Source organism: Myotis yumanensis, unplaced genomic scaffold (assembly GCF_028538775.1).
Source record: "Myotis yumanensis isolate MYYU_CA2020_CCGP unplaced genomic scaffold, mMyoYum1.0.hap1 SCAF_2, whole genome shotgun sequence".
NCBI classification, from domain to species: domain Eukaryota; kingdom Metazoa; phylum Chordata; class Mammalia; order Chiroptera; family Vespertilionidae; genus Myotis; species Myotis yumanensis.
This window is the reverse complement of record NW_027223753.1, coordinates 23,222,966-23,247,912: the sequence shown is the minus strand read 5'-3', so window position 1 is coordinate 23,247,912 and position 24,947 is coordinate 23,222,966. Positions and strand designations below refer to the sequence as shown.

Here is a 24,947-nt window from a genome sequence, read left to right as displayed (position 1 = left end):
TACAGTTTTGAGTTGATTGTTTTTGCATTGTGAATAATGAGGTATGTGATTTAAAACTTGGTGTCATTTTCCATTTCATATGCATGAAGGACACTTCCAAATATATGGATTTGTGATCTCTTAAAGTTAACTTCTTTTTTAAAAAAGTATATTTTATTGATTTTTTACAGAGAGGAAGGGAGAGGGATAGAGAGTTAGAAACATCCATGATAGAGAAACATCAATCAGCTGCATCCTGCACGCCCCCTACTGGGGATGTGCCCGCAACCAAGGTACATGCCCTTGACCAGAATTGAACCTGGGACCCTTCAGTCCGCAGGCCGATGCTCTAGCCACTGAGCCAAACCAGTTAGGGCTGAAAGTTAATTTCAAAAAAGTATTTTTCACGCGTTTGTCAGAAATCTTGCTTGCTAACTAGAAAACACCATCCTCAAGTTTTATAGACTAGTTGCTTAGTAAGTTTTTAATTGACTTTTCAAAAATACTTACTGTTTTGTAAGTTAGTTTTGGACAGTTTGCATAAAATCACAGCCTGGACTTCAAGGGATGACTATGTGTTAGGAACCAGTGAGGATGTTCTAGAACGCCATGTATTTGTCTGTTGGTGAAACATGGGCTTTTTCTGGCTTGATCCAGATTGCCTTGTGTTGTGAAATTGGATTTTGAAATGATTGGATTTTGCTTTTTCTTTATGCATTATCCAGGAAGACGATGTGAAACAGCCATTTACTGATAGTGGCTGTCTTCTTGTGGATGAAGATCTTTTTGAAACTGGGTTGGAGGAGGAAAATAACTCTTCATTGGAAGATGAAGAATCGCTAGAATCCATAAGGGCAGCTGTGAAAAATAAAGTAAAAAAACACAAGGCAAGTAAAAGATTATTGCAGTAAGAGCTACCCTCTTGCTTCTAAGTTTTGCGTTATTTTCTGACTTACTTTTGGAACCTTAGTTTTTTTAAAGTGATAGACATGCTAACTTGTTGGGAAACTAGTATTTTTGATTGCCCTCATAGAAATGTTGAGGGGAGGGCGAATAAGATACTTTATGTTGTGTAAGAGGCAGAGAGATAAGGGGGCAGAGATGTAAATTTCATAACTGTGTGGCCTCTAAGAAATGAACCAATAGAGTTTCAGGAAGGGTATAAAAGAGACGTATCAGTCAAAAACATTGTTATCCTGAGTGATTGGGAGCATGATTGTTTTTCCTAAGGTTATCTCTCGGTGCCTGGGAGTCATTGTCTCTCCTTAGGGAAAGATGTAACACAGAGGTATAAGAAATGAGAGCCCAAACTCCATTTGAGACATCTAATTTGTTTTCTAGGCATTATAGTGTGCTATGTTTAAAATTTTCTATTTGATAATTATTGACATATTACTAATGTAGCATGATGTAATGTTGGAGCATAAAAGCAATCTTTGAGTAAGCTTATTTCAGTTTCATTTTTGTCCATATTATTTAACTTGTCATCTCTTTTAGAAGAAGCAACTATCTTTGGAGAGTGGCATTTCTTCATATGAAGAAGAAAGTGAGTTATCAAAAGGCACCATGAGGAAGGTGAGGTGGTGCCCTGTACTATATAGTTGTCATGTGGTCTCTTTCCCCAGGAGATTGTGAATTTCTCAGGGATAATATTTTATCATGTTTATCATATTTTCCTGGTACCCAAGATAATGCTTTGAACATAGGAGGGACACAAATATGGATTGAATTGAATTCTTTGTGACTTTTGCAAATGAATGAACTCCTTGGTTAATGTTGTATTGAGCTTATTTGTGCTTACCTTTACCTCTCTGTCCTCTTTTCTTGAAAAGAGCGAACTCTTTCTGAATGTCTATGTGTAGCATTAATGTACTCTCACTTTTTGTTTTCTTTAAGGAAAGGAAGGCAGCCAAGTTAAGTAAGGAAGCATTAAAAAAACTACACAGTGAGACTCAGCGCCTTATTCGAGGTAATCCAAATCAGTACAGTCAACTTTGAGGCAAATCACAATATTTCTTTGTAAGCTCAATTTAGAGGGGGATTTTTGCTTGTTTAACACTCCCCCTAATATGAATTGGTTTGTAATATCAAGTTTAGAATGGATCTTGGTGGGCGGCTATTGTTCTGAAGCCCCTGGCTCATTACTACAAACAGAAAATTTTCAGAACTATAGTCGCGGTAAGGAGGAAAGTCTTTTTTGTTTTTGTTCTTTTTTTAGAAGTTTTATGAGTTTATTTCAGTTCATTTGAGCCAAATTGATGACATGCTGGAAAGGAAGATCTTAAATGCTCCTGGGAAGTTTTTTGTTTTTCATGGTTTTCTACGGACCAGCTGCATCAGGATCCCTTTGGGAACTTTACAAATATGTAAATTCTTAGCCTCCACAGAAAGTCTGACTCAATAGGCTTGAAATGGGGTCCAAGAATCTGTATTTTTTAAGAATTTCCTGGACCAGTTTGATTTCACAACTAGGTTAAAAGCCACTGGTCTATCTCGGCGGGCGGGAGGGGGTAGGAGAGGGGAGATGGGAAGAGGTTAACCAAAGAACTTACATGCATATATGCATAACCAATGGACACAGACAATAGTGTGGTGAAGGCCTGGGGTGGGGCAGGGCCTAGGAAGAGGGAAGCTAAGGAAGGGGTTGTTGGGGGACATCTGTAATACTGTCAACAATTAAAAAAAAAAAAAAGAATTTTTTAAAAAGCCACTAGTCTTCAGGGATTTCTATTGTTCTTAGATCCTGTCTTTATTAAAGCCAGGATTGTTTTCTATTTCTGGTGATGGCTTTGGCTTACTGTTTAGTTAACTGAATATAAAGTGACATTTCAGAATATACAGTATATAGATTTACTTGTTTTGTTCCATTTTGTAGAGTCTGCACTTAATCTTCCGTATCATATGCCTGAGAATAAAACCATTCATGATTTCTACAAACGTAAACCCCGGCCCACTTGGCAGGGAAATGCCATGGCCCTACTAAAGTAAGAACCCTCTTTCCTGTGATTATAATTTTCATAAATAGTTCAGATTCCTTATACCCTCCGTACCAGTTTAACTGGTTCATTCTGTGCTAAATGATGAGAATGTTTCACATTTAGGATAATTTTCAACTCCAGCTTATTTTCCCTTCGCTAGGTCATCTAAGTATCAGTCAAGCCATCACAAAGAAATCACAGACACTGCCAACACAACTGAGATGAGCAGTGACCATCATAGCAAAGGTCCTGAGCCAACAGCAGGTGCAGGATATGAAATGGAAGCTAATGCACTCCCTGCAGTTTCCAAGGAACTCCAGATGACTACTGGACCAGATGAGTATTGCAGTAAAGATCTGATAAGTGAAGAGCCAGAAATTCAGGAGAAACAGGAGCAGAGGGATGCTAGACCTTCTCCTGGGGACAGCTCAGTGGCACAGCAGGAATCCAGCTTCCTTGGGAACAAGGTCAATGACGGGTCTGAGACTGCAGGGCATGTGGCCCCTGAACCTGATGCCCTGGAGGGAGAAGGCCTGCAAAAAACAGAAGAAGCAGATGAGAAGGTGGAAGAGCCCAGGCAGCAAACCAAATCAGCGGCAGTCGTGCCGCCTGAGAAAGTGAGGAGGTTCACACTGGATAGACTTAAGCAACTGGGAGTAGATGTTTTCGTTAAACCTCGGCTGGGTGCTGATGAAGATTCCTTTGTGGTACTTGAAGAACCTGAACCCAATAGAGGTAATCCTTTGAATTGTGGGGAGTCTCCCCAGAGTGATTTATTCGGGCAGCATTCAATTACATGCCACTTTGGAGGACAGGGATCCCAGGAGAAGCCAACAACCACACATGATCTTATCCTACAGATGTACAGGCATCCTGTTTTATTGTGCTTCACCTATTGCACTTCACAGATGTTGCATTTTTTTTTACAAATTGAAGGCAGGTCCCTCCACCAGCAAAATGATTATGACTTGCTTTATTGTAATGCTTGCTTTATTGTGGTGGTCTGGAACTGAACCCGCAATATCTCTGAGGTATGCCTGTACCAGATAGGGTAGAATCCCATTTAGATAAATTTGGCAGTGTATCAGAATATTCTAAACCTTGTTTAAAATTGAAGCCTGTTCATAGCTTAATATATAAAAGAGGTACATTGCTATTGTGTTCTGATATGACATTCATAAAAGCATTACTATTCAGTTTTTCACAAAGAAAAATATTTTGGTTCAGGAAATTGCAAAACTGAATTTCTTCTTATTTTTTTTTTTTTTACTCTATTCAGCAAATATTAAACTATCCACTACATGTAAGATGCTATAGGGCATACCAAGGGAAATCTGACATTTATTCTACACTTAAGCTACTTACACTGTAGTAGGGAAGATAAGTATGCAGAAGAGAAAGTGGTGACATCTTTTAAAACGTGTCACTGATTATGAAAAAAAATTAAATAATGTGGAAAAAAGGGAAAAAAAGTTAAAATTTCTTTCTTTGCTGAAAGAAACTTTTAGATTAAAGTGCTTTGGGCCCTGGCTGGGTAACTCAGTTGGTTGGAGCGTCATCCAGCCAAGGTTTCGAGCTCATTTCTCAGGGCACATACCTAGCTAGGTTTGATCCCCAGTTGTGGTGTATACAGGAGGCCAGCTCTCTCACATCAGTGTTTTCTTCTCTCTCTAAAAATCAATAAAAGCATATAATAACAATAAATTAAAAATAAAGTGCTTTTGGAATTCAGAGGAGAATAAGTTTTTTCCAATAGGTGGTTAAAGAAAGGCTTAAAGAATAGGTGGATGTAATTTCTTGTTCACTGCCTTCCCCTACTCTGAGTAGGGTCTTCTGGCTTGTTCCCTACTCTATACGCAGTGCTTCCACAGTGGATGACACATAGTAGGCATTCATATTTATTGAATGAATGAATGATCTTTCAAATAGAACTCAGATATTATTCCCACTTTAGGTAAACTTCCTGACTCAGATAGAATTGGGTGTTGCCTCTGCATTAAAGCAGTATAGCATGACAATTAAGAGCAGGGGTCCTCAAACTTTTTAAACAGGGGGCCAGTTCACTGTCCCTCAGACCGTTGGAGGGCCGGACTATAGTTTAAAAAAAAACTATGAACAAATTCCTATGCACACAGCGGCGGCAAAAACACCCGGCGGGCCGGATAAATGTTTTCGGCGGGCCGCAGTTTGAGGACCTCTGATTAAGAGCTTAGGCTTTATAGCAAGACCAGAGTTTGCATCTTTAACCTTGAGTATGCTCTTTGGCCTCTCTAAGCCATCTTTTAAAAACAAAAATTGAAAAAATAGCACTCTGTTTCACAAGTCTACCGGGAGGATTTGTTAAAATCATGAATACAATTAGATAGCATAAAGAAGCATTCAAATAGTGGCTGCTACTTTTACTAGTGTTATTAGTGAAATTAATACATCAGGGTTCACTAAACAGTTTATGGTTGGCAGGTACTATGTTATCCACAGTATTTGATGTGTAAAATATGCTCAATGAGTCTTTGTTAATTGAATAAATGGGCTTTGTGGAAGTGGAGAGGACATTTTTGGAAGGAACAGAAAGAATGGTACATATTGGGAGGTTCATGTAAGTCAGTTTGACCAGAACAGAAGGTGGAGGGGGAAGAGTTGTATAACAGCCTAGCCGGTGTGGTTCAGTGGTTGAGGGTCAACCTATGAACCAGGATGTCACGGTGAAAGTTTTGTTCTGTTCAACTGGAAATTATCTAAACAGTTCCAGACTAAGAGATAGAGAATAAACATTTTTGGTATTTTTTAATCTTCATTGGAAGTTATTTTTTCCATTGATTTCTAGAGAGAGTGGAAGGGAGGGAGAGTGGAGAGGGAGAGAGAAACATCTATGTGAGAGATACATTGATTGGTTGCCTCCTGCACGCGCCCCTACTGGAGCTATGGAACCAGCAATTGAGGTACTTGCCCTTGACTGGGAATCGAACCTGAGACCCTTCCGTTCTCATGCTGACGCTCTAACCAATGAGAAAACTGGCCAGGGCGAAAACAAACATTTTTTGAGTACTTAGTATACTAGACACTGCTACATTTTGTTGTATGGAACCAGAAGTTACCTAAGCAGTCCTGGACTGAGAGACAGGAAAGGGAAGAAACTTAATTTTGAGTACCTATTCTTTATTAATTGTCTTGTATACAAGTTGGGTGTGGTTCAGCTGCAGCCTTAAGGAGAATTTTCTTTCTGATTTGTACTGACTAAGCTAGCATAACAGTTTCACCAAAAAACTTTTTCAGTTCTGCTGCTGAGTTACATCACTGACTGGATTGTCATTTTCTTTTTTCTGTTTTTGAATTGACCTTGCCCATATTTAGTAAGATTTCCAATAAATAGTGAAATGTTCCAAATAGGGAATTTTTTAAAAGGAGCCCTTAAATAATCAAGAATGATGGCATTTTTCCGATCAGTTTGTACTTTAAAAAAAAGAATTGCACATATTTAGAAACTTCATTTGCAAATTTATACCCTAAATGATTTTTAAGTATGTTGAAGAATTGCAGCAGTTCATTAGTTTGGGTTAAGTTATATGAATTCACAGAGGTGTTAGTAGCAAAGGAGTGTTTGGTGTTCTGCATGTGTTTTTTTCTTACAACGCTAAGTTTCTTAAAAAACTTAGCGTATAATTCCTAACTGGAATTATAAAGGAAAGAGATTGAGCATGGCAAACTGACATACTGGTTGGCACTTGGGTTTAGAACTGGAAGCCTTGAAGCAGCGTTTCTGGAAGCATGCTAATCCAGCAGCCACGCCCAGGGCTGCTCAGAAGGTAAATGTGAACATCGTCGTGAAAGAGGTGGGCACTGACGGTAAGGAAGAGCTCAAGGCCGATGTGGTACCTGTGACGTTGGCAGCTGAGAAGCTGGATGGAGTAAGCCACACAAAACCAGGTATTTGCGTTTACTACTTTTTTTTTCTTTGCGCTTTGTACTCTGACCAGTCTTTATGCCACTGAAGAAACGATAGTGAAAAGTTACAGGCCCTGGCCGAGTAGCTCTGTTGGTTCATTCCCATACTCCAAGGTTGTGGGTCCGATCCCCTGTTAGGGCACATACAAGAATCAGTCAAACAACAAATCGATATTTCTCTTTCTGTCTCTCTGTCTCTGTCTCTGTCTCTGTGTCTGTTGAAAATCAATAAATTAAAAAAAGTTATAGAATCTTTTTTCTTGGAGACTTTGGAGAGTGGACAGCAGTACCTCTAGCATGATTCATGTGTAGCATTGCCTAGAGGTGTGGGGTGGGTAAGATGACTTTATTCCTTAAAATAGCCTTTGTCTTATTTTATTTATTTTTTAATATATTTTATTGATTTTTTACAGAGAGGAAGGGAGAGGGATAGAGAGCCAGAAACACCGATGAGAGAGAAACATCGATCAGCTGCCTCCGGCACGCCCCCCACTGGGGATGTGCCTACATGCCCTTGACCGGAATCGAACCCGGGACCCTCGAGTCCGCAGGCCGACACTCTATCCACTGAGCCAAACCGGTTCTAGATGTCTTATTTTAAAAAACTAAATTATCTATTGTAGAAAATGCATGAAAATAATAAACAAAACTTCTACAGTCCTCTGTGTATCTATCCTTTTAAACTTTCTTTACATGTTTGTTTTAAAAAAACAATGTGATAACACCATTCATTCTGCTTTGTAATCCGCTTTTTTGTTTTCAGTGTGTTAGGGACAGGTCTGTTGTTCCCACTCCCACTTTGAAAATATGAGTAATAGAACAAATTTAGCCCTAACTGGTTTGGCTCAGTGGATAGAGCGTCAGCCTCTGGACTGAAAGGTCCCAGGTTCGATTCCGGTCAAGGGCATGTACCTGGGTTGCGGGCACATCCCCAGTAGGAGGTGTGCAGGAGGCAGCTGATTGATGTTTCTCTCTCATCGATGTTTCTAACTCTCTATCCCTCTCCCTTCCTCTCTGTAAAACATCAATAAAAAAAAGAAAAGAAAAAATTTAAAACACCGAGGAAAAAGTATAAATGAAAAATTAGTCTTCCCAAAGGCAACTGTTAACAATTTTTTGTTCTAGGAAAATTCATATGTATATACCATTGTTTTGTGTGTGTGTGTGTGTGTGTGTGTGTGTGTGTGAGAGAGAGAGACAGAGACAGAGATTGACAGAAACTGAATATTCTGTGCCAGGCATTGCTCTAGGTGCTTTACACAAAATAGCATTAGTATCCTTATTTTATATATGAGGAAATGATATACGAAGCATTTACACAACCTTCTCAAGTGCTAGAACCAGCAGCCTAATCCAGACCCCCTAACTCCAGAGTTCAGATACATATTTTGTTGCTTTTGAGGGTTTTTTTTAACAGCTGCATAAAATTTTATTGTATGAGTATAAGATGATTTGTTTAACCATACTCTTATTAATGGACATATTGTTTGTTCCAGTTTTTGGTATTTCCTATAATGTACTTCCTAGTATGAGATATACGTTGATATATTTGGATGCAAAATTTCTTACAGTGAAAACAAATTTTGATGTATATCATTTCATTGTTTTTCAAAATAGTTGTCCCAATTTATACTCTGAATAATATACAAGTTTCTGTTTCCTCCTGTTAATTCATATTATCAAACCTAAGTTTTGCTAAATATATAAAAAATGGTACCTCTTTATTTTGATTTGTAGCTCTTCAATTAGAAGTGAGGTTAAACATTATTTTTAACTTATTTATTAACAATATATTCATTTTTTGTGAACTCCCAGTCCATATCCTATGCCCATTTTACTCTTGAATTGTTCTCTTTTTCTTCAAAATAGATCAATTTATCAATGTTTTCTTTCATGGCTTCTGAGCCAGAGACTATTTAAATCCCACTCCTCTTCCCTATTTTTGCCTTTTTAATAATAAGTTTATAATCTTTGCATAGTATATTATCCCAGGATGTAGAACATAATTCTGGAAGTTCTCTTTCACACTTGACGTCATAATAATCCCCATTTGTTAAAGTAACAAAAGCCTACCGTACTAAGATCTCTGCCCTTTTGGGATGTGACGAGAACACTTGGGGAGTTGCCTAAAATGCACACTTCCATTATTGTAGTGTGGAGTCAGTCATGTCTAACGCATGCCTTCATATTTCTGTTCAGGTGAAAAGCTTCAGGTGCTGAAAGCTAAACTGCAAGAAGCAATGAAACTCCGAAGGTTAGAGGAGCGCCAAAAGCGCCAGGCATTGTTTAAATTAGATAATGAAGATGGATTTGAAGAAGAGGAGGAGGAGGAGGAGGAGGAAGAAATGACGGATGAGTCTGAGGAAGATGGAGAAGGGGAGGAAGAGGAAAAGTTAGAGGACGAGGAGGAAGAAGGCAGTCACGAGGTTTCTGGCAATTATGTAATTTTGTTACTTGGTCATGATGAATAAGGAAAAGATAAGAGTCCGATTTGAATGAGTATAATAAGCATGTTCAATTGTATAAGAGATTTTAGGGGCAGACACGAATGCAGCTAGCTCAGGTGTACCTCATTCTTAGTGCATTCAGTTTAATTAGCACCATTGAATACCTACAGTTCACAGAGCCATGGTTTGTGTTAGTTTATATTATGTAACACAATGCTAGTATGAAATGGGTTTGAGTGAATAAGCACTTTTGTCTTTGTTGTTTATTTAGATTTCTTTGTTCAGAATAAAAAGCAGTTTTAACCTTGGCCAAGTTGAAGCCTGGAATCAGTTCTCAGGCAGGCCGAGACCTTCCTGTAATAATTGCATTCTCGGTTGAGGAGGGTATTTGTAGAAGGGTCTCTTACCCTTGTTCCATGGTTTTCTGCTGAGGGAACATAGGTGATGACACGATTTTTTTGTATTAGAAATATGAAAGGCTTCCTTGTTTGAACACTGGAGTCACTTGTAAGAGTTGGTTAACAGTTAGCCTGGGGAGAGAAAGAAGAAAGCAATGGCTGAACTGGGTAGCATGTCACAGTCTGTGACTGGTTTGAGGTCAGTAGTTGTCCTACAATCTCAGGCTAATCATTTAACCTCTCATTGCCTCAATTAAATATTAATTCCAGTTTTCTTTCATAATTTTAAAGTAATTTTGGGAGGGTAAAAGGTAAAATAATAAGTATGAAAGAACTCTAAAAGTGTAAGGGAGAATTATATTCTTGATACTGGTGGGACCAGATTTCCTTCAGGTTTACCTTTTCAGATGTAAGATGTGACCAGGCAGTCATATTTCAGGCCAACAGTGTGTTTGCTTTAAACATTTTTTTGACATGTATTATTTTGTTTTGGGGTGGTGTGATTGATAAAGACGGCAGAATTCCTTCTCGGCAATGAAGAAGTAGAAACCAAAGATGAGAAAGAAATGGACAAAGAAAACAATGATGACAGTAGTGAAATTGGCAAGTCAGTTGGCCTTCCGTCTGTTCTGAAGCCTCTCTCATCAGATTCTACCGTTCTCCTATTTAAAGACAACTCTTCCAAGATGGAGTAAGTAATTCTCTCTAAGGAAAGATAAGATTCCCTTGGATTTGCCCCTCTAGTGAGAAGCAGAAACAGATACTCAAACAGTTTATTTTCTTTTGTAGTTACTTTCCTAGTGAAGAAAAATCAGAAACAGATGAAAACTCAAGCAAAAGGCCTAACAAACTGGGTAAGTAGTGACTCTTTCACAGCACTTGACTTCTATTTGATCTTTCAGTTTTGATACTTAAGGACTATGATTCCATAAGGTTCCATTTTTTGAGCCCTAGTGGCATTTTCCCCTTCTTACATGTGGCAATGAAAGCAGTTTATGAATTAGAATATTTTTTTTTTTGGTCCGGTTTTTTAAAACTTATATGCAGTTTCTTTTTTTTTTTTTAATATATTTTATTGATTTTTTACAGAGAGGAAGGGAGAGGGATAGAGAGTTAGAAACATCGATGAGAGAGAAACATCGATCAGCTGCCTCCCGCACATCTCCCGCTGGGGATGTGCCTGCAACCCAGGTACATGCCCTTGACCGGAATCGAACCCAGGACCTTTCAGTCCACAGGCCGATGCTCCATCTACTGAGCCAAACCGGCTTTGGCTATATGCAGTTTCTTTATAGTTGACCGTGGGCATCTAATAGGTCTGTAGTAAGTGTATGGATTGTGTGAACCATGAAACATTTCCATGTAGATCAGAGGGAGATGTGTAAGTGATTGGATAATGGAGAGAGTGATCATAGGCATTAGGTAGGGTGACAGATGGATCTTTCAGGTGTTACTTAGCTCAGAGTGATAAGCCTTGATTAACTTAATGATTTGGAACATATTATTTGAGAAACTTGCCTGTGAATGTTACCTGACAGTTTCATCCTCAATTCTTTTTCCTAAACAAACCCACTTTATTTCTGGAATCACACACCTAAAAGTGACTTCTCTTTCTTTAGATGAAGAGGATTCATGCTCTTTGCTAACAAAGGAGAGCAGCCACAATAGCAGCTTTGAGTTGATTGGCTCCACAATTCCATCCTATCAGCCTTGCAACAGACAAACAGGCCTTGGGACTAGTTTTACCCCTTTAGCAGCAGGATTTAGATCGCCTTCCCCGGGGCTGTTTCGAGCCAGTTTGGTCAGCTCAGCTTCTAAGGTAAGATGGTAATGGTTTTCCGATCTCCTCCCCCTTTTGCTTCCCATGATGCTAAGTAAAATGTGTCCCAGCCAACCAACTCCTACCCCATTATGTATGTTCAGTTTAAAAATCCACCCTGTGTATTAAAAACAAGCTTCATCCAGTGTTCTTACTTTCTTGGAGATATTTTTCTTTATGCTTCTCTTGGCTATTCATTGTCCTCCTCAATTGCAGTTGCCTGAGAGCGAATTAAATATTGCAAATAGCAGCTTCTGTTGTTGTCATGACAGTGAATGATATTTGTAAAATGTTATGTTTTTGTTTGGTTTTATTTTGGTGCCAGAGTTCAGAAAAGCTGTCTGAGCCTTCACTTCCCATAGAGGATTCCCAGGATCTATATAACGCCTCCCCAGAGCCTAAGACACTTTTCCTAGGAGCAGGAGATTTCCAGTTCTCTTTAGAAGATGACACGCAGAGCCAACTGTTGGATGCAGATGGGTTGGTAGTTTTATGTTTTTGTGGGTGGGAAGGTGCTGGGCACTGCTTAAATTTGTTTAAAAATAAAGTGAGCTTCTGTCACTCCATCTGTGCTTTCTCATCTGAGAAAGAGAAGATGTACAGACCATTAGTATTACATTCTGCAAGCTTGAACAAAGTCTCTCCAGAATGTGAAATGTAAATAGCCCTTGCTGGCATCCTTCAATCTCCGCCTCATTTGAAATGCATAGCTCTTGTTTTTTTTTTGTTTGTTTTTTTAAGAAAGCTACCCAAGGGCAAGATTTTTTTTATATAAATTATTTTTAATATATTTTTATTGATTTTTTACAGAGAGGAAGGGAGAGGAATAGAGAGTTAGAAACATCGATGAGAGAGAAACATCCATCAGCTGCCTCCTGCACACTTCCCACTGGGGATGTGCCCGCAACCGAGGTACATGCCCTTGACCGGAATCGAACCTGGGACCCTTCAGTCTGCAGGCTGACGCTCTATCCACTGAGCCAAACCAGTTAAAGCGAAATGCATAGCTCTTGTAAAGGCATCAGAGTTTCATGTATCCATCCTACTATGTTATGATCGTTGGGTGGGATTGAAAATTGACAGGCCTGTGGCGCATTACATGGCCATAACACCAAGCCCTTCTCTAACATCATCTGAAGCCAAAATTATCCCTTTACCCTTTACCTTCTGAATAGCATTTATTCTTTCGTAAAACTTTCCCCTCTTTAGATTATCACAAGGCTGAAGGTTGAATCTTTTGTCTTCTGGTTTGGGATTCAGCTTCTAACTTTGGTAATGGAAATGAGTTGAGTTTTTCTCCCACTACTTTGTTTTTCCCCCTAGAGCATTTCTTACATTGTGCTTGTAGGTTCTTAAATGTTAGAAACCACAGGAATCAGTACCAAGCTTTGAAACCTCGATTGCCATTGGCCAATATGGATGAGAATGCCATGGACGCTAACATGGATGAGCTGCTGGATTTGTGCACTGGAAAATTCACTTCTCAGGTGGAGAAGGCTCTGCCCGGGAAGAGTGACAAGAAAGAGAACATGGAGGAACTTCTGAATCTTTGTTCAGGAAAATTCTCCTCCCAGGGTAAATATCCAACAAAGTGCATCAGGCTTGCGACAGCCGACTACCTTAAGCCAGTATCCTTGAAAAGAAGCCCCTTACTCTTGGGTGAAAGGTTTGCAGAAAAGAGTGTGATGGATTCTTGTATGTAGGTTGAATTCACAGCTTAGCTCCCTGACATTCACCAGAGCCCTTTCCTTAGGGCGGTAAAGAGTCGACTTAAGATTGCTCTTAATATTTGTGCAAAGCTTAGAAAAGTGTCTGGTGTGAGGTAAATTTAATATAAATGTTAATTTGTTGTTCCTACCTGCACACCTTCTCTTCTCCCCGACACTCCTGCTAAAATGTAAGCTCTGTGGAAGTTGGGATCTTTGTTTTGTTCACTATTGTATCCCTGGTGCCTGGCACATGGTAAGCACTAAATAAGGATTTGTTGAATGAATGAATAGCTGGTGAGGTCTTTTTGGCAAGCGTACTTTAGAACTGTATTGAGCTGGCATGTCTCAGATGGCTGGGAAAGGAGGATAAAGCTGTCATTCCTTGGTGACAGATCTTTTTCTTTGTTGTGATGTAGATGACTCCGCTCTGGCTCCATCAGAGTTAAATAAACAGGAGAAGGAGAGCAGCATGGATGATCCGATGGAAGAAGCACTTGCTCTTTGTTCAGGCTCTTTCCCAACAGACAGGTGAGTCTCAGTGATTGGTGGGAACTTGGGAAGGCCTGGTCTTCTGATAAAATTCTGGGGTCAGGTTCTCTGGATTTAGCAACAACCGGCCATCACGAGGGCTTCTTAACTTGTTTGAGAGCATTACAGTGGGTCTGAGTCTCATATTTGTATCTAAGGAAACTATAATGCTTTTATTTAGTTGGTGGAGAATAGAGCAAAAACAAAAAAGGGGGAGGCAAAAATAAGCACATGAAAGTGCTCAAAATCACTAATAATTAGGGAAATGCAAGTCAAAATCACAATAAGATACTACCTCACACCCATTAAAATGGCTACTATTAAAAAACACACACACAAAAACAACAACAACACACACACACACACACACACACACACACACACACAAAAACTGTCCAGAAAATAACAACTATTGGTGGGGATATGGAGAAATTGGAATCCTTGTGCTCTGTTGGTAGGAATGTAAACATAAGCTGCTATGGAAAACAGAATGGCAGTTCCTAAAAAAATATTCAAAATAGAATATGATTCAGCATTTCCACTTTTGGGTTAATGTACAAAAGAAGTGAAAACAGGGACTCAAATATTTGTACCCCCATGTTTATAGCAGCATTATTTTCAATAGTCAAAAGGTGAAATAACCCAAATGGATACAAAATGTGTTGTGTGTATGTTATATACATATACAATGGAATATTATTCAGCCTTAAAAAGGAAAGAAATTCTGATTAATGCTATATCATGGATGAACTGTGAGGATGTTATGCTAACTGAGATAAGCCAATCACAAAAATACAAATACTGTGTGATTCCACTTATTTGAGGCACTTAGAATAGTCAAATTCATTGAGACAGAAAGTAGAAGATGGTTGCTAGGGACTGGGAGGAGGAAAGAATGAGGAGTTGTTTAAAGGGTATAGAGCAGGGGTCCTCAAACTACGGCCCGCGGGCCACATGCAAATACAAATATTATATTTGTTTCCGTTTTGTTTTTTTACTTCAAAATAAGATATGTGCAGTGTGCATAGGAATTTGTTCATAGTTTTTTTTTTTTTAAACTATAGTCCGGCCCTCCAACGGTCTGAGGGACAGTGAACTGGCCCCCTGTTTAAAACGTTTGAGGACCCCTGGTATAGAGTTTTAGTTTTGCAAGATGAAAAGCGTTCTGAAAGTTAATTCACAACATTGTGAATGCACTTAACACTAGTGAACTGTACACTTAAAAATGGGCCCGGCTGGTGTGGCTCAGAGGTATCTGTTCAATTCCTGATCAGGGCACATGCCTGGGTTGCAGGCTCAGTCTCCAGGAGGCATCTGATTGATGATTTTCTCTCATCATTGATGTTTCTATCTCTTTTTCCCTCTTCCTTCCTCTCTCAAATCAATTTAAATAAAAACATAAAAAATGTTGAAAAAAATGGTTAAGGTGGTAAATTTGTTATGTGTTATATCACAATTTTTTAAAAATTAAAGGCAAAATTTCTTGTATCCAGTTTCTTGAAGATATTTTGTCTTAAAATATTTTTAATTCTTAAATTCTTCTAGTTTGCTTTCAACAACTTACTTATTGATTTGTGGATTTGCATTTTAGAGAAGAAGAAGGTGAAGAGGAGGAATTTGGAGACTTTCGGCTTGTCCCAAATGATAATGAGTTCGATAGTGATGAGGTGAGTTTGAAGGGAGCAAAGGAATCATAACTGAACTTCGTGTAGAGCTGCTATATGGGTTTCTTTCCTAGTCTGAGTTCTTGAAAATTCTAGTTTGGCATCTGTCAGGAGCAATTTTGTAGAAGAAGTTTGGGCAGAAGTTTGTAAATCCTATTTTAGTTGAGGACACATTTTTCTCTGCCTGGCCGTGTGTGTGATCCCATATGATTTTGCAGGATGAACACAGTGACTCTGGTAATGAACATGAGGCCCTGGATGACCACGAGGATGACGATGAAGAAGAGCTCCTGAGGCAATCTGAGAAGTTGAAAAGGCAAATGTAGGTGTTATATTCATTCCTTCAGTTGCTAGAAAGTTCTGACGGTTGAGTTGTAGCTTGCCACCTTTTTATCTAAATTTGCTGGTTCTGTTTTTTGTGGTTAGCATAAAATCCATTCACATGTTATCTCTTGAGTATTCAAAGATGGTCATATCTTCCTTAAGTGATTTCTATGCTTAAGGAACTATACTAGGCCCTTCAGCTGTTTCCCACATGACATTGTTTCCATACTCCTCACATACTGGATATTCTCTTTACCTTCAAGTGTGTCTGACCATATTCCTTGTTCTGGATGCATAGCATACTCTTTAGAATGTAACCAAAGGTCATAAGAGCTGAGTCACAGTAGACCCTGAGGATCCAGTAGTCAACTAGATTCCCTGGATCTTTTTCCCTATGAATTACTCTCATTCCAGGTTTTCTTCCTCTTAGTTTGTTGTTGTACTGATCATGAAAGTAAGCCATTTATTTTAAAAGAATATAGAAAGATTAAATAAAAGTCATCTGTGTTCACCATCCAGAATGTTGATGATGGTGGCTATTAACTTTTATTATGCATATATTTTTATATAGTTGGGATCTGTATAATTTTTTATATGTACAATTTTGCTTTCTTTCCCACTTAGTGTATTCATAAGCAATTTCCCATGATGTTACAAGCTTTATTAAGAACATTTTAATAGGCATTGAGTATTATACTTTACTAGAGGCCCGGTACATGAAATTTGTGCACGGGGGTTGTCAGGGGAGGGGTCCCTCAGCCTGGCCTGTGCTCTCTTGCAGTCCAGAATCCCTCGGGGGATGTCTGCCTGCTGGCTTAGGCCCCCTCCATGCAGAAAGCGGGCCTAAGCGGCAGTCAGACATCCTTAGCGCTGTCACAGAGGCGAGAGAGGCTCCCACCACTGCCACTGCGCTCACCAGCTGTGAGCCTGGCTTCTGGCTGAGCGGCACTCCCCCTGTGGGAGTGCACTGATCACCAGAGGGCAGCTCCTGTGTTGAGTGTCTGCCCCCTGGTGGTCAGTGCACATCATAGCGACCAATTGTTCCGCTACTCGGTCGATTTGCATATTAGCCTTTTATTATATAGGATGTGAATTACTTTTGGGATTCACATATAGGATCATATAGATTCCTATTAGATTTATATTATTGTTTTTAGCCTATCATTCCATTCTATTAAAATCAGTTTTGGGTTCTAATTTATCACCTGTTGAATTAACTGTTTTATACAGCTGTGGATCATCTATAGATTTTTCTAAAGCAGTGGATCTTAAACCATATTTAACTGCAGAATCCGAATGAAATCTTATAAAGAATGACAGCTAAAAGTTGAACTCCTCAAAGAATTCTGCAGAAATGCTAGGATTTAGAGAAACTCAACTTTAAAAAAACAAACAAGGCCCTGGCCAGGTAGCTCAGTTGGTTAGAGCATTGTCCCCATGCCAAGGTTGCGGGTTCAATCCCCGGTCAGGGCACATATAAGAGTAAACCAATGAATGCATAAATAAACGAAACAACAAATTGATGCCCCCCTCTCTCTTTCTATCTCTTTCTCCTGCTCCTCCTCTCTCTCTCTCTCAAATCAATTTAAAAACAAGTCTTTGATAAAAATCAGCTTTCAGAAAGCCATCAAACTTCTGCCAGGCATGGGCATGGATAACAGGACTTTGAACTCAGAGTGGCAGCAGATTTGTTCTCAGTGGGAACTGAAGAACTAACTAGCAGTGGTTTTGATCATCAGTAACTCTGAGCCTCAATCATGCCTATAACTTGGGTCTTGGTGGATTGTAAGAGATCCAAGTCTATTTCCTTTCTGTACCATTGTGTCTCCTGGTGAGCTTAAATACAAAACAAGATAGTTTGAACCTCTTAGCAGGTATGTCTCAAATATATAGAGGAGATGGAGAGTTCTGGCTTTAAAGTCACCAACCTGATTAAATCTAGGCTCTGCTACGTCCTAGCTGTGTGACCTTGGATAAGTAGTTTATTCTCTGAGTCTCAGTTCCTTCAACTGTAAATTGAAGGGAATAATAGTACCTCCTAAGATAAGGCAACGGTGTCTGTAAAGCACAGTTACTGGCACACAGTATTATGAAATGATAGACTTTTAAGTGTTATCAAAATGTATTACTATAAAGTTAAATGTAATATTATTTGAGGTGGCTCTATATTCTACTTTTCTCATTGCTTCCATATTCTGTGTGTGTATTCATTGTTGCATTCTCTATTCTTCAAAATTATTTTCCAGGAGATTGAAGAGATACCTGGAGGATGAGGCCGAGGTGTCAGGGAGTGATGTGGGAAGTGAAGACGAGTATGATGGCGAAGAGATTGATGAATATGAAGAGGATGTAATTGATGAAGTACTTCCTTCTGATGAGGAACTACAGAGTCAAATCAAGAAAATACACATGTCAGTATCCCGACAAGCCCTTCCGAGTAATGGGATATGTCTTAAGGCAGCCCTATAGTCAGCCAGAGTGGTGCGCGATTTGAACACCATTACTTCTCCTGTTGTAGGAAAACAATGTTGGATGATGATAAGCGACAGCTCCGTTTATACCAAGAGAGGTACCTTGCTGATGGGGATTTGCACAGTGATGGTCCTGGACGAATGAGGAAATTTCGATGGAAAAACATAGGTATCTTGGTGGTTGTTTTGTTTTGTTTTGTTTTTAATTGATTTTAGAGAGGAAGGGTGAGGGAGAGAGAGAGACAGAAACATCAATGACGACAGAGAATCATTGATTGGCTGCCTCCTGTACTCTCCCCACTGGGATTGAGCCACAACCCGGGCATGTGCCCTGACTGGGAATCAAGCCATCACCTCCTGGTTCATAGATGCTCAACCACTGAGCCACGCTGGCTGGGCTTGGTTGTTGTCTTTAGAAAGCAAATGGTGTAATGTGCATGTTTGTTCAGTTTAAGATGACAACCGTAGCTGGCTGTTGTGGAGGACCTGGTTGTAACCATTATTTTCTATTAGTGGATGGGTAGAGTTTGTGCCAGTATAGTAAATGCTAAGAGTTCATTTGTGTCTGTCTAGGTGTCCTCTCCTATGGGAATTACAGAGTGCTGATAGCCTTACCTCTTTGCTTTAGATGATGCCTCCCAGATGGACTTGTTCCACAGAGACTCTGACGATGAACAGATCGAGGAACAGCTTGATGAGACAGAAGCCAGATGGAGGAAGGAGCGAATTCAACGAGAGCAGTGGCTTCGGGACCAGGTAGGAAGTTTGCAAGAAACTCACCTCTTTTGACCCTAGGGTATGAGAAGAAGACCTAGTCACCTAGCTTGTCACAATAGTTTCAAAGTCTTGGGCAGCATATTGCTGTTCCTTTTAATCCTTGAATTTCCTTTTGTGCTTAGAGGAGGTTCACCATAGGCATTTGTTCATGTTTGTTGGTCCAAAATCTCTTTTTTGGGGGGTCTAAAGTAAGAAAAGGTTGCAAAAAAAAGGAAAACAAATGATATCCCAGGTATCTTAGCTTCACAATCCAGGCTATGCCAATTATTTGGGGGAGTTGTGGATTTCTGTTAATGCTGATTTTTATCTAAAGGCAGAGCAGGGGAAAATTGCACCTGAAGAGGAAGAAATTGGAGAAGACAGTCAGTTTATGATGCTGGCCAAGAAAGTTACAGCCAAAGCATTGCAGAAAAATGGTGAGCTTCTGGTCCTCCTCAGGGTCTGGTCCCCTGGAGCTGACTCCAACCTTTAGCGGCTGCTGTAGCCTAGTCATGGGCCTGTGTCTCATATTGTCTTAAAGCGGGGAGAGACAGTGTTCTTGGATCCTTGTCTGTTGGGCTGTGCATATTGTACTTATGAGTGTAGGTAGCTGGTTTTGCTTTATGTTCTAAGATAGTTCATAGGAATGAATTCTGGAGTTTTTATTTAGTTGCCCAGCATTAAATACCTAAGTGTTTGAGCTGGAATTTGAAGCCAGCTATATCTAACTCCAGAGCTGAAGCTCTTAAACATACTCCACACTTAACCATTCTTGTTTTTTCTTATTACTGTTAGTGATTAGTCAGTAAGTTCAGCTTGGTTGACTGTCTTCTTATAGCCACTTGCTATGGTTTCAAGTCACCATTATAAAGTAATCAGAGTTCCTGTGGCTTTAGTTTATTGGTTTAGTTAAAGGCCTCTTAGCTTGTTTAGATTTAAAAGTAATTCTCCCTAATTTTGCCCAGAACAAGCCTCTCTGTCTTTTTTTCTTTTCAGCCAATCGCGCTGTGGTTATACAAGAATCAACACCTTTACTCAGAAATCCTTTTGAAGCCATCAGACCGGGAAGTGCCCACCAGGTTGGTTGGGGACATTGTTAGCCTGACGTCATGATCTACAGTGTTATAAAGGCCCAGGTCAAGCTAGGGGAATACTCTCATTGTGGGAGGGAGGTGGCTGCAGGAAATAGAAGTCCATGGCAAAGGACCCTGCTATTTCTCTTCTACCGAGTGGGGTAGGAATATGTCCTCAGGGAGACAGCGACTTCTCATTCTTTCTTTGGCACTTGGATTTTGATACCAAATGACTCTTCTTTCCTCAGCCAAAGACAGGCTCATTGCTAAACCAGCCCAAAGCTGTACTTCAGAAACTGGCTGCCCTCTCTGACCTCAACCCCAGTGCTCCCCGAAATTCAAGAAACTTTGTCTTCCATACACTTTCTCCTGTCAAGGCTGAGGCAGCAAAGGAATCATCCAAGCCTCAGGTAGGGAATTTGAGAACTGATTTGATGGCTTCGCAAAGCAGAATTTATTTATTTGTTAATTTAAAAAAATACGTATTTCCGGCATAAAGGCTTATGCTGCGGTGTTAATCTTGCACTCCTCAGTAAGGTACAAGGGGATTGCTACCCTCAATGGGTAATCAGTTTTCAGATTTACATTTCTGGAAAGTTTGTTTGTTTCTTTCTTTTTTCTGTCATTAATCGTTTATGATTTAACTCTGAGTTAAATTAGCTAAAGAGCTGGTTGAAGGTAAGCACCGCCATGAGGGTTTTGAGCTGGCCGTGACTCTCTCTCTCTGCTCTCCAGGTGAGGCGAAAGGGCCCATCCGTAATGAGAACGCCTTCACCTAAGCGCCTCAAAACAGGTGATAGCACTTCAGGATCGAAGCAGAGCATCTTCACATACTTGGAAAGCTAACACCATGGGGGTGCCAGTGCCTACTTTGAGACTGCTTTGAGAAGTTCTGTCATTGAAAGTTGGAATCGATCCTCATGTGGATGGGTCTTCCCTTCCTTCAGAATCGATGCATTAAGATTGCCGACAGAGACTTCAGTTCTTTCCACTGCTTGGCTCTGGACAACTCTTTCCTGTCCCAGTATTATTTCCTGGGTTGGCCACTAATCTTAATTCTGCAAGGTTTACAACATTGACTCATGGGATACTTGGGTGAAGACTTAGTTCCTTCATTAAATATTTGCCATTTTATCCTAGCAGCTTCCTGGGTTGATACCTTTGTGAAAGGAGGGCTTGAGGAAGAGGAGGAGGAGGGAAAAGTGGCATTACAGAAATGTACAGAAAGCAGTGACTGTCAGTACCAGCATGACTCCTTCATGCCCCTCAGATCTGTACCAGGGTAACCAGGACCCAGTGAAAGAGCTACTTCTTAGAGGACCTACGCACCTCTGGGCTGTCCATTAGTCTTGCCCTTTTTCATTTTCCTGTTTCCTCTTCCCAAGACAGCCCCAAGTGTCCATCAAACCTTTGCTTCTTTTATGATGTGGACTCACACTGGTACTCAAGTCAGAAAGATGTTGGCCCCAATTTTCTGATATATGAGGATGAAGATGCAACATGAGATATCCCATGGGACAGAGAGCTCTCTCCTGGGACTAAATTCTCAATTGGAAACACTTGTTCAAGGACATCCCTTCTCATCCTGACAAAAAGAAATATAACCAGAGGCAATTTAATACTTCATTACCTATTTTGAGAGAAGGCCATCATGGAGTTTAATCAAAATATTGTTAAGAGAGTCCTGGCTTGTGTGGCTCAGTTGTGGAGCGTCATCCTGTGCACCAAAAGGCTGGGGGTTTGATTACCGGTCAGAGCACATACCTGGGTTTCAGGTTCAATCTCTGCTCAGGGTGCATGTGGGAGGCAACCAATCAATGTCTCTCTCTTCTCCCCCTTCCTCTCTCTCTAAAATCAATAAGCATGTTGTTGGTTGAGGATTTTATACATACACACACACACACACACACACACACACACACACTAGAGGCCTGGTGCACGGATTCGTGCACTGGTGGGGTCCCTCAGCCTGGCTTGCGCCCTCTTGCGCCCTCTTGCAATCTGTGACCCCTCAGGGGATGTCGGACTGCCCGGTTCAGCCCGATCCCCTGCTGGCCAGGCTGAGGGACCCCATCGGTGCATGAATCCATGCACCAGGCCTCTAGTATGCATATAAGATCTTTGGTTAATCTCTTTCCACCCTCCCCGCTTCCCTGTGAGATTCATCAGTCTGTTCCATGTTTCTATGCCTGTGCATTGAGCGTCTGCCCCCTGGTGATCATTGTGTGTCATAGCTACCAGTTGGGCAGTCACTTAGGCTTTTATATATATTACTAGAGGCCCGTTGCAGGAAGATTCCTGCAAGAATAGGGCTTGCTGTGGCCGGAGTGAAGCAGAGAAGGGAGCGAAACCCGCTGAGGCGGGCTTCACTCCCGCCTTCGCTGCTCCGCTTGCTTCCCTCTTGTCTCCGCTGCCCTGCTTGCTTCCCTCCCGTCTCTGCTGCCCCACTTGCTTCTCCACGGCTTCACTCCCTTCTGCAGCACTTGGCTTCCTTCTACGTTGTCTTCAGTGTTCGCTCCGCGTGCCTGTGTATGCAAATTAACTGCCATCTTTGTTGGGTTAATTTGCATACCCATCTGATTGGCTGGTGGGCGTAGCGGAGTGACACCAACTTGCATGTTTCTCTTTTATTAGTGTAGATATAAGAATTGCCATCACTCTCCTGAGTTTCCCTAAACTACCATGAGGCACTCAGATTTTACGCATTTTTCCCCCCTCAGAACTGACTATCACTGCTGCTTTAGGAAAAACATTCCCTGTGAATAATGTGGTTTCACAATCAGGAGTTGAACTTGGGAAGTTGGATGAATTGTGCCAATTTTTTATTGACAGGTGGGGAACACCAATTTAATTGATGAAATTAGGGAATAGGTTTTCTCCAGTTGTTTCTAATGCACAAGATGTTGACTTTGACAGATTTCATGTTTGTATATTTGTAATCTTGTAATGAGGAAGATGTATGTAAAGAGGTTTTAATATGTATGTAGTTTTTCAATAAATCTCAATGCCTGGAGGGCAGAATTTCCTTCCTGTCCAGATTGAATGCTCCTTCTTAGGTCAGTGCCTGTCTAATGTTGAGAGCACGTTGTTCTCAGGCTGTCTCTGACGGAAGCCCTCTGGGTCTGGAGTGAGAGGCTGCTGCACTTGTCCCCTCACTGGCTTCTCAACTCCAGTGAATGGATCAAATTTACTTGCCAAGTGGTTTGGATTCATTGTGCAGGTCAGGAGAGTTTACATAAATGATAACTATCTTGCCCTAGCCTGTTTGGCTCAGTGGATAGAGCGCTGGCCTGCAGATCAAAGGGTCGGGGGTTCAATTCTGGTACTACATCAGTTGCAGGCTCCTCCCCCATCCCGGCTCTGGTCAGGGCGCGCGCAGGAGGCAACCAGTCGATGTGTTTCTCTCACATTGGTGTTTCTGTCTTTCCCTTTCTCTTCTACTCTCTAAACCAGTGATGGCGAACCTTTTGAGCTCGGCGTGTCAGCATTTTGAAAAACCCTAACTTAACTCTGGTGCTATGTCACATATAGAAATTTTTTGATATTTGCAACCATAGTAAAACAAAGGTTTATATTTTTGATATTTATTTTATATATTTAAATGCCATTTAACAAAGAAAACTCAACCAAAAAAATGAGTTCGCGTGTCACCTCTGACACACATGTCATAGGTTCGCCATCACGGCTCCAAACAATGGGAAAATATCCTCTGGTAAGGATTAAAAACAAAACAAAAATGGTAACTGTCTTTACAGCCCTTTGATTGGCAGCCACAGGTCCAAGCTGAGAGTTATTGCCCCACCCTTTGAGAGCCTCCATTTATACCTATGAAGGGAGGATAGTAATGCATGCTCGTCTCGGAATTACCGTGAAGCTTATGTTGGAAAATGTATGTGACGGCATTGCGTTAAGGGTTACTCTGCAAGCACAAGAAATGGCCCGTGTCACAACGGCAGCATGTGTTGCGGACCAGTTCTTAAAGGCCCGTTGTCTCAAGAGTCTCAGACTTAACATCTTTTAAAATGTTACAGTTTTCCTACAAACCTGCGCTTCCTCCTGTTTCCCATTTCAGTAAAAGCCACCTCCACACACCCCATCACTCAGGCTGAAAATCTGAAGGCCATTCTTTTTTTAAGTTATAAAATTTTTATTTCATTTTATTCCTTCAAATCTGAGTTGGAAGAATTTTCTTTTGTTGGTGGTGGTGTATAATATTAAGTTAGTTTCAGGTGTATACTAGTATTTGATATTTGTATATATTGTGGACTGATTGCCACAAGTCTAGTTAACATCTATAACCATACATAGTTACCAAATACTTTTTCTTGTGATGAGAACTTTGAAGATCTATCCCACGCCCTAGCTGGTTTGGCTCAGTGGATAGAGCGTCAGCCTGTGAACTGAAGGATCCCGGGTTCAATTCCAGTCAAGAGCACATGCCCACGTTGTGGGCTTGATCCCCAGTAGGGGGTGTGCAGGAGGCAGCCAATCAGTAATTCTCTCTCGTCATTGATGTTTCTATCTCTCCTCTGAAATCAATAAAAGTATATTTTTAAAAAATAAAAAAGATCTATCCCTTAGTAACTTTGAAATATGCCGTATAGTAGTAGTAACAATAATCACTATGCTGTGCATTATATCCCCATCACTTTATTTTATAACTGAAAGGGATTCTTGACACCTCCTTCCTTATTCCCATAATCAAACAATCTCTAAGTCCTATTATTTCTACTTTCAAATTACATCCTAAATCAGCTCACTTCTCCCAGCACTATAGCCAATGCCTTTTTCCAAGATTCGATAACTTCTTGCCAGTGTACTACAGTGTGGTCTCCTGATCTCCCCATTCCTATTTGTTT

General features: G+C 40.5%; 1 protein-coding gene across 1 annotated transcript in view; it reads left to right on the top strand.

The window, feature by feature from the left end:
* Nucleotides 1–22,006, top strand: part of CLSPN (claspin) — a 28,217-nt gene extending 6,211 nt beyond the window's left edge. The window contains exons 4-25 of the mRNA XM_070404719.1: nt 705–866; nt 1,477–1,554; nt 1,876–1,948; nt 2,855–2,963; nt 3,118–3,692; nt 6,690–6,881; nt 9,099–9,325; nt 10,257–10,435; nt 10,534–10,598; nt 11,364–11,563; nt 11,889–12,043; nt 12,912–13,138; nt 13,689–13,800; nt 15,392–15,467; nt 15,683–15,786; nt 18,035–18,199; nt 18,307–18,428; nt 18,888–19,015; nt 19,350–19,452; nt 20,012–20,094; nt 20,337–20,498; nt 20,824–22,006. Coding sequence (XP_070260820.1) covers nt 705–866; nt 1,477–1,554; nt 1,876–1,948; nt 2,855–2,963; nt 3,118–3,692; nt 6,690–6,881; nt 9,099–9,325; nt 10,257–10,435; nt 10,534–10,598; nt 11,364–11,563; nt 11,889–12,043; nt 12,912–13,138; nt 13,689–13,800; nt 15,392–15,467; nt 15,683–15,786; nt 18,035–18,199; nt 18,307–18,428; nt 18,888–19,015; nt 19,350–19,452; nt 20,012–20,094; nt 20,337–20,498; nt 20,824–20,934 — 3,408 coding nt within the window. The 3' untranslated portion in view covers nt 20,935–22,006. The remainder of the gene's footprint in view (nt 1–704; nt 867–1,476; nt 1,555–1,875; nt 1,949–2,854; nt 2,964–3,117; nt 3,693–6,689; nt 6,882–9,098; nt 9,326–10,256; nt 10,436–10,533; nt 10,599–11,363; nt 11,564–11,888; nt 12,044–12,911; nt 13,139–13,688; nt 13,801–15,391; nt 15,468–15,682; nt 15,787–18,034; nt 18,200–18,306; nt 18,429–18,887; nt 19,016–19,349; nt 19,453–20,011; nt 20,095–20,336; nt 20,499–20,823) is intronic.
* The last annotated feature ends 2,941 nt before the right edge of the window (nt 22,007–24,947 follow it).